The 10,467-nt window shown below is 37.2% G+C and overlaps 1 protein-coding gene across 1 annotated transcript; it reads right to left on the reverse strand.

The window, feature by feature from the left end:
- Nucleotides 1-7,302: 7,302 nt before the first annotated feature.
- On the reverse strand, nt 7,303-9,339 carry LOC149078479 (uncharacterized). Its single transcript, XM_089240939.1, has one exon. It carries the CDS (start codon nt 9,337-9,339, stop codon nt 7,303-7,305), a length of 2,037 nt encoding a protein of 678 aa, XP_089097065.1.
- Between the last annotated feature and the right edge of the window lie 1,128 nt (nt 9,340-10,467).

Consider the following 10,467-nt stretch of genomic DNA (forward strand, 5'->3'; position numbering starts at 1 on the left):
AGTACTACTAAATTAACCTAACTAAAAATCGAAAGTACACGAAAGTACTACTAAATTAACCTAACTAAAAATCGAAAGTACATATCATCCTGTCCTAAAAAAAACCCATCCACTGAGGTGAATGTATATATTTTTTTCGATTGTACCAAGGATCCCCAAATAAGGAACACATTTTTTTGTTACTTCACCAGCACATACCTGTTGTTTCTCTACGCACAAAATTTAGATATCTGTGTGTGGAAGGACAAAATAGCAGTCTAGTTTATACAATATAGAAAATTTTTTCCTGCTCAGCAAAAACTCTATGAAGAAGTGTATTCTCTCATGCTCACATTCTCTCTCGAAAGGTCCATGATTTATAAATTTATTCAGAATGAAAAAAATGGTGCCATTCTTAGTTACTTTTGTTCATAATGGGTAAAAATAAAAGCTATGAACGAAGATATGCTTTCTAGAAGATATTGAAAATAATTATACAGTATCCCTCATTATATGTAAATACCTCATACATACGTAAGAGGCATTAAACTTGCACCTCTACGGCACCTATCAAATTATTCTGTTATAATTTTTCTATTGAAATTGGTTACCGGTTTTCAAGTAATGTGAAGCGTAAAAAAAACCCAATATAGTATGATATTAGAGAGAGATAGATGGCTTTTTCCCAGTCCGAGTTATCAAGGAAACAGTTATTTTCCGGATATTATGCTGAGGTGAACTCGGAAAAAAAAGTCATTACGTCTCCTCCGTGGTGCAGATGGTAGCATGCTTGTCCGGTATGCAAGAGGGCCCGGGTTCCAGTCATAGACTTAAGATATAAATAGACCGCGCACGCTATTCATAAAACTTGTCGAACGTGAAGAAAAGATGAGCAGTATTGTCGGGGAAAGAACAGGTTCTGCGCTATTACATTTGGCGCGTTTTCGCAGAAGCTAGGATGTTGCTGTAACGAAATTTGACTCAATTCTATCAAGTTCGTAGAAAATCGTATATGTTGTAAAGCCTAATTCATTTATATTTTTAAATATTCTCTTCATTCACTTTGTCGCTTTTAATTTCGAAAATTTATTTATACTAGGGGTAATTAAAACAAAAATATATCTTTCCAGAACATTACAATTACTCTATATACTCATAATTAATGTATAATTAATTATAATGCATCATATTATGTTATGTAATGTAACACATTCACACCCATACCATATTCAGTCATGAAATAATATTCAAACAATAAGAAAAAGTTTCATTTCTAACATTCCTGAAAAACCTTTTATAACCTCATCACACAAAACTGTAAACACTTACATAATATTTCAGGATTAAAATATATTTTACTCAAGCAAATTACAGAATCTCATCATCAATTTCTCTAAATTATAAGAATTAAAATTCCATGTAGAGTATATATGTAATAATTTAAAGTGTGTGTGTGTGTGTGTGTGTGTGTATGTGTATATATATATATATATATATATATATATATATATATATATATATATATATATATATATATATATATATATATATATATATATATATAATATTTTAGGATATAATATTTATATAATATAATATATATATGTGACATATGTAATCTCTTCGCTCCAAAAGTATGCATATGTTAATCTTAATTTAAGGTATTAAATCGTTTTTAGAATGGTTCTTTTTCAAGATAACATCTGAGGTACACAATATATGACTTCAGGTCTTAGTACAGATATTGACTCAAAAAATCAATTGAATAATTAATTTTCTTGTTTGAAGAGGCAATTTCACATACAACAAACATAAATTAATGAATAAAAAAATTTCTTTTCTGTAATAGTTTTATCTCAGGTGTGAAGAGGGGTAAAAATACTATTATTTTTAGAGGTTGTTATGCACTTTTATGCAAAACTGCAATTGTCTAGAGGGGGGGGGGGAGTTTTCCTCACATTCTATTTAAATAGAATATTTTTCATAAATTTCTCCTTCTGAAAAGCATATCTTCTTCCAAGTTGAGCAAAACTCGAATGAACTCACTAGCTCGCCAAATCTCGCCAAATCTTGCGGAGACGTATATTTCAGTTAAAACTTCATAAAACTCACAATTTCAATCATTTATTGCCAAAAATTCTATTAAAACATTTAATAATGATTCATGACATTTGAATTTTACCAAAACTTGGAACTTTAATTGAATTAAATCCAAAATGGAGTCGTTAAAAACTGAGATTACGTCAGAAATCCATTGAATCATCAATTTAATATTCCAATTTTTAATTTATAAGAAGAGGAATAAGCAAAAAAGTATTCCCTTATGAAAGGATACTGGTCCCCCTTTCCTAAACCGCTCAGAACATCCGAAAGCTGCGCAAGTGTTGGCCATTCTAATCAAAAATAAGACAGCGCGTGTAGATCGTCATACGAGTAGCCATAAGGAAAGCATTGCCAGCGAGATTCCCTGACCAGCCTTTCGACCGGAGTCACGTGACTCCGGATCTTTGCTTCACATTGTAACCCCTCGCGCGCACTCTATAGTATTATTACTCTGTGGTTCCAGTCCTGGCGGAGACGTGATGACTTTTCTTTCCGAATTCACCTCGGCATAATATCCGGAAATAACTGTTTCCTTGATAGTATGATATTATTTCATATTTTTTTAACAATAATATAAATTGACTTATCAAGTTGGTTGTGAAACTTCAACATTTGTTATTTGTTTGCTGTAAAATAACACAAGTAAAACCCGCTTAAAATTATCAGTTCTCCTTGGCTACTTATAATTTTAGTCACATAATTTTCAGTGTGAATCCCCTTCCACAACCACAATTACAAAAAAACCAATTACGATGTCTCCGATGTGCTGACATTCTGATGATTCAGCCCTGTTGAAATAGCCTCGACAAAGTTTGACTAAATAGTTGTGAATGGTTTCATTTTTCACACAGATCTTTCATTATGTCAAGATTTCTGTTACGCTAGTGTGTCCCGGTAATTTTCGCAGAAGAATTTTATTTTGTGGTAATTGTCTGATGATAGAAGGATCTGCTATGGAAAAGCATGATGCTGCGTAGCACATTACTGGCCTAATGACTGACTTGTACATAAAAGCTTTATTTTTGAGGCTGACTGCAGAGCTGGAGTAAAAGAATCTATTTAGACTACTACTACTTCTAAACCAGACATGCACCTCGTCCATAATCCTCAGCGGAATTTCTAACGAATTGGTACATGTTGGAATATGTGTACGTATAGTGAACCTTGAGATTTTTAATCTAAAATGATATCAAGATATTTTGTATGAGACTTGGGTTGTAGTGTGGTGTGCCCCAACACCATACTACTTCAGTATGAATTCTACAACACGGAGTTGCGTTTCACAAGAATGTCCGCTTCGTAAAGGAATGTTGCCTTTCGTAGCTGTCACGTAATGTTGTTCATCTGGGATAAATCAATGATATCCTATCATTGCCTAAGATAATCTCATCTGAAGACTCGTTCGAAAATCTTGGACAATTCCGGGAGTAAGCCGATCTGGCAAAAACCATTTGGAAATAGACTTATTCCCCTAGTTTTTACGATGACTTTAATAAGAATGTCCGCATTATCATGTGTGTTTAGATGGAAAGGAAAATGAAGACTGGCTATTTTTGATGCGGGTTTTGTTTTTGTTATTTTACTGAAAACAAAGAACAACTGTTAAAATAATTTTGAGTCAAATTGAGTAATCTAACTTATATATCATTGCTCGTAAAATATTTTTTAATAATGTCATAACATTTCCTTTTTTAATGTGACGACCAGGCTCTGTCACTGACGCAATTTCAACTCATTGTTCTTGGATGGGGGCATGGTTGTGCCGGAGACAATTATGAAACCCAAGGGTGGAAGAAATAATAATTGGGGTCTAAAGATCCCTTAATCATGTATGTGCATTCAAATTGACAATATATATTCACTTGAGAATATGCATTCAAATACGAGATTTAAATTACGTGTCTATACTCAAATATAATACAAAACGTAGAAAAGCGCGTGCACCATATAAATAATGTATCAGTACAAACATATGACCTATACATGTACAGAAGTGTGAAACTGAACAATAAAGGAAAAAGCAGTCTTACAATGCTCCAATCTCGTGACTCCCAACCATATATTTAACCGGCAACGGCACAGAGAGACATGGCCCACCTCTCTTAGTAGGACTCCTGGGCCGATATTTTTACTGAGCTTCCAGGCCAGACTCTTCACAGGGTCCCTCTGTTGAATTTATAGAGTGAAAAAAAAAAAGAATGAGCACAGCTCCGGCCCCAGGCTGGAGCACTGCTGCCAGCCCCCGCCCTCTTGTGAAGGAGATGTGAGGGCATCAGTTTGAATAGGGTCTTCAGGATTAGATCTGTCACAATAATTAATGATAATAAATAGAGCCCGGGTTATATACACTAAAAGTTGGGGGGGGGGGTGGAATAGAGCACTTAAAAAACTGAAATACGCACTAAAAAGCTGAAATATGCACTAAAAAGCTAAAATATGCAATAAAGAGCTGAAATATGCACTAAAATAAGCGGAAATATGCAACAAGAAAAGCTACAAGATTCGCATGTGGCTGCCTACCTCCAATTCCGTAGCATTCCCACGCGTATTAACTTACTTCAAAAACGTAAACAAAGTAAACTTACCAAATCATGAACATTCTTTGATAGATTCTTACGTATCCACATCTGATTGAAATATATTTTGCATTATACAGTAGAAATAAATTTATTATGCAATGTGCAGATCACATTACACTATTTTTCCTTGGTGCCAAAGAAAACTAAATTAATAAAAATTCAGGCAAAAAAAAAGTATCATTATAATGATTCCCTAATGGCAAGTATGTATTTTATGAAGTTATCCGACCACTGCCTCCTGCAAAAGCTATTACGCAATTGTTGATTAAATTACCCCAAGAAAGACAAAAAAACGAAATAATAATTCGGAATTCTGTTAATATCTGAGAATGATACCTTGCACTAAATCTGATGCTATACCATCCACAGAAACAAAGATATAGATATCTTTTCTCTCCCTGTTCATAAGATAAGAAGTGCAAAGGATAATAAAAATAAATAAGTAAAATGTATAAAAAAAAAACAATCTTGAAACTCATTTGTACAGATGTTTTAACCCGTAATCCTCTTAACAAGTTTCTCACGCAGCACAGACGCAAATGTTTAATTAACGGCGTCTGTAGGGAATGAAGCTTCATTTTTTTTGTTTTTTAAGTGAAAACCGAGAGAAAGAGGAATGTGTGTCTGAAACTAAAAGAATAATAATAATAATAACAATACTAACAACGAACATCTGTCGTGGAAACTCTTTGTTCCCGGAAACACGTGAAAAAAAAGTATATATTACACTAAAAATAAATGAAATAAATAAATAAATAAATATAAAAATATCATCGACCAAATAACAATTCTAAGGATTTATCTCCCCGTGAGACATTCCCCGCCACAAACGCCTAGTTCGATACGAACAACCAGAAAGAAAGAGACTTAGCACTTTTGGCTGTAATTACAAGATCATATCACGCACAAAAGTACTGTTTTTTAGTCAAGGCACGTTGCAAACACACGCCACGAACTATTTTCCCCTCAGGAATTCACAATTCCTCGCTCTCGGAAATTGTTTGATGCTCGCTGTCCGTAAAACTTTTCCTACAAATTTTTCTATTCACTACTTTTTCTTTCTCTCTCTCTCGTTCAGCTATTTCACTATTTCTCCCTATTTTTTTTCCCCTTCTACGTGTGATTATCTGTGAAATTTTGTGAGATATATATACCATCATATTCTCTGTCTATTACTATGTTTATACGGATTTCTGAAAGGGAAAAAAAACATTGCGTATTTGTATGGAATGAATAGTTTGATATAAATTAACGAAATCGAAAATAAAAAACTTTATATTTATTGTCTTTCTATAAGATTCATGGCAAGTGAATTATGTAAGCTTTACAAATGTGGTGTTTATTTTTAAAAAGGGGAACATTTCCACTTTTGCTAAGTTTACAGTAGAAGTAAAAGAAACGTGTTCGTAAAGTATATGTTTGCTTTGCTTTACTACAGTGAAAATAGCCCAACACAGCAAAATAAAGGCTGTAGTTTATCAATGATCAAATAACGAAAACTCAAATCAATGAAAAGAAACAGCTACAGCAATGCTTTGTGTTTGCCATTCTCTCTCAAAGTAAACGTTTGTGTACATAAATATATCCTCATCTCTTTGTATACTCAATCTATTACCGTTGATGGAAATGATATTTTGCTCATAACATTCTTCCAATAATTTCGTATTAACGGCAACAAGAACTAAATCCCGTGTTAGTCCCGAATTCCGTCTAGAAATTCCCCAGAGAGAGGCGAACACAAGAAAAATGTTTGCGCACTTGGAAACGTATACTGCTGAGGTAATGCTATTACACACGCTATTACTACTCTATACGGTACGTGTTGATATTCAAGCTGTTCTTTTTTCGAATATTTTGTTTTATATTTGAATTTTTTTTTATATTTATGCAACAAATTCATAAGAATTTACATCCAAATCAGTAACGATCCTCCCTCTTCGTGGTCGAGTAACTGAACACGTACTCATTGATGAGTCGTCTTTCAAAACAATAATCATATTTATTTTGATTAAGGAGGATAGAGAAAAGTGCTACACAACGAGCACATCACACCTTACAACAGCACACTCATCATAATAATAATCAGGAAAAAAGACCCCAGGGGGAGCGTTTCTCTTTTCTTCTCTCTGTGGCTCCCGCGCTATATTTTTCAGGGTAGTTTTTCCCTCTTTTGCTTCTTCGTTTAGCAGCTTCCCTGACGATTCGTCCCGGAACCTTACTCGTCCCCCCTTGGGAGCTCATTGTCTATCTTTTTTTTCAAGACAACTGAGCTTACCACATTTAGGAAAAGAAATGAACAAAGAAAAACATGTTCAAGCACACATACAAAAAAAAAATCACAAAATCAACAATTACCATCGTGGGATCAATGAAAATACCATACTGAATACACATTAGTAATACATATGCACTGAAATGCATTCACATTTACAAACATTTTCCGTGTACTTTCCTAATATATACATTCCCCGACTGCTGAACACGTCTAAAAATTCTTTCGGTTTCGAATAATTGCCGTTGCTGTGAACTTCCAGCTTATTAGATAACCCCATTACGTGGTTCTGAATGTCCTGGACTGATTTCATTTTTATGTGAACAGGAGCGTAGTCCACATCTCCAAATTCTACGTCCTGATCAAATATCAGTCCCACGTGTTGTACTCTGGCAATGTATGGCCTCTGCTTGACTTGGGTTCTAAGGGTCCAATGTAGTCAACGCAGCAGACCTCGAATGGGTTTTCGGGTCTCACGATTGGTTGGATGGGTAGGCGATCTCTATACGTGACGGTGCGTCTGACTTGGCATTCTCGACGACTCCTACGAAACTTCTGAACATCCTTTTTGATGGTAGGCCAGTACGACGAATACTTCATGCGTTGTTTCGTTTTGCGCTCCCCTAGATGTGCTGCCAAAGGTATTTCATGGGCCATCCGAAGCGTTTCCATTCGTTTGCAGGTGGGAACGACAACCTGTACGATATTTTCGCCGTTTACGTTCTCGGAGTGAGTGAGAACACCATTCCTTACGCCATAAGGTCTTTGGCCCAGACGTACGAAGTCCCAGCCCTTCTCGAGATCGCCATCTCCAATTAGCAAACCGATAAAGTCCTTGTCTCCTTTATCGGGGACTTGTGATGCATCAGGGATGCAGTTCCCTCCTTCCACGTTCGAATCCAGGAGTTGTACGACCGACATCGTTGAGTCTCCGGTATGCCGAATGGACCCAGTGAGCTGCACACTTTCCGACAGCGCCTCGTACGCAGTTGAGCATATTAACATGTCGTTAACAAGTTTCTTCGACACGGCACAAGTTACAGGAATGTCGCTGTGCATACCATCATCGATTCTCATCGGGATAACTTTCAGTGCCGCTACCTCAGTTTCCCCGAACGCAGATATTATTCGTATAGTGCCTTCTCCGTCGCAGTTCGAAGGCACCAAATCCTCTCTCAGAACTGATATCTGAGCTCCATTATCAATAATCGCTTTAAATTTTTTCGTTCCGCATTTGATGGGTGCAATTTTAAGTTCATCGATTTTCCCCGTGACCTTCGCAGAAGACACAGGAACCGAAACCTTCACCGTCAAAATATTCGAGGCTTCACTTGGTTCCACCGTCATTAATTGACTCTGTGCATTCACAATGGCATGCCCTTTCGCATTATTGTTGCAAACCCTCGATATGTGCCCAACCGAGCCACAAGAATAGCAAGTTGGCTTCACAAAGGTTTTACGCGTTTCGGTTTTGAGTCCTGGCCTGGAATTCGGTGCTTTAGGAGGAAAACTTCTACTGTTACCATATTTGCCAGCTTCATCTTTCACGTTATCATTGCCCGAGCCCACCTTCCTGAAGTTTGACCGCACACTTTCGTATTCATCTAGCTTGTCAGCTAGGATAGACGGAGATATGAAAGAGGCCCATTCGTCCACGAAATGGCCACGTATATCGCCGGGAACGCGTCGTTTTAGTTGGTCAGTAATGACAAGGCTCTTCAGTGTCTCGAAGTCACCAACGTCCAGACCCCGGATCCACTCTTCGAAGAAATTCGATATTTCGAAGACAAATTCTCGCCATGATTTCGCCGGGTTGCGTTGATGTTTGGTGAATTTTTGCCGGAAATGTTCCGCACTTAATTTGAATTTCCTAAGGAGGATCTCCTTAATGTACTCATAATCATCAAACTTCTCTTCCGATTCTCGGGCGATTAATTGGGTTATATCTGACGGCAATAAGGTCAGCAAAGCTGACACCCAGTTTCTTTTGTCCACCCCGATTCTATTCGCCTGGCGTTCAAATATTATGAGAAATAAGGCGATGTCATCCTCCTTGGCGTCAAATTTTGGAACAAGCCTCGTCAGTTCCGTACTGAATGAGGTTAAATTCTGTCGTCCATTTGTGGACGCGTTCGTCCTTTCCATCTCCAAGCGGAGTTTTTCCATTCGAAAGAGGTGTTCTCGTTCTTCACGCATCCTCCCTTCAGCTAGGTCACGCTCTTCTCGTGCTTCCCTGTCTCCCTTGATGACAGCTAACTGCTCTCGGATGAACTCCTCGTCATAGCCGTCACATTTGAGGATGCTATTCCTCAAGTCCAATATGTTCGACCCGTCCTTGACCACCAGACCCAACTCCTCTGCCAAAACCACCAAATCACCCCTCCTTGCACGCCCGAGATATGCCATGTTGCTTGGTATATCGTTTTTTTTTCGCTTATAAATGTTCACACTTAATCTACGTGTATACGTCCACCGTCATATGTTAATGACTAATCATTCGTAAAAAAAAATATATACATATATAGATAGATATATGCTCAATAATACTGACGTATTTCAAACAAACCCAAAAAAAAAAAATAAATAAAATCGTACATTCAAAGATAATTGAAAAAAAAATTAGTATGTGCGATAATACTGCTGTTCAAAAAAAAAAAAATCACATTCTCAATAATAAACTGACGTTTCAAAAAAAAATATAATTTTCTGAGCGAATAATACTGACGTATCTTTTCAAAAAAAAAAAAAAAATCAGTACTCGCATAATTACCGCCGTTTCAACACACAACAGAGCAATGATGCTCTCACTTGATAAACAACAGAGCAATGATGCTCTCACTTGATAAACAAAAGGGCAATGATGCTCTCACTTGATAAACAAAAGGGCAATGATGCTATCACACTTGATAAACAACAGAGCAATGATGCTCTCACTTGATAAACAACAGAGCAATGATGCTCTCACTTGATAAACAAAAGGGCAATGATGCTATCACACTTGATAAACAACAGAGCAATGATGCTCTCACTTGATAAACAACAGAGCAATGATGCTCTCACTTGATAAACAAAAGGGCAATGATGCTATCACACTTGATAAACAACAGAGCAATGATGCTCTCACTTGATAAACAACAGAGCAATGATGCTCTCACTTGATAAACAACAGAGCAATGATGCTCTCACTTGATAAACAACAGAGCAATGATGCTCTCACTTGACACACAACAGGGCAATAATGCTCTCACGTATATCACTAGAACTGATGCTCGCCACACGAACCGCCGGAGCAATGATGCTCGTCAACTATGCCGCTGGAGCTGATGCTCGCTGAATACGCCACTGGAGCTGATGCTCGCTGAATACGCCACTGGAGCTGATGCTCGTCAACTATGCCGCTGGAGCTGATGCTCGCTGAATACACCACTGGAGCTGATGCTCGCTCAATGCGCCACTGGAGCTGATGCTCGCTCAATACGCCACTGGAGCTGATGCTCGCCACCTACGCTGCTGGAGCTGATGATCGCCACCTAC

The sequence above is a fragment of the Pholcus phalangioides genome, unplaced genomic scaffold, assembly GCF_987345545.1.
Source record: "Pholcus phalangioides strain wild (caught in Gottingen) unplaced genomic scaffold, Ppha-v1.0 ptg000013l_1, whole genome shotgun sequence".
NCBI lineage: Eukaryota > Metazoa > Arthropoda > Arachnida > Araneae > Pholcidae > Pholcus > Pholcus phalangioides.

Excerpts from the sequence above, each read along its gene's own strand:
- LOC149078479 (XM_089240939.1), bottom strand. The coding sequence starts at position 9,339 with ATGGCATATCTCGGGCGTGCAAGGAGGGGTGATTTGGTGGTTTTGGCA.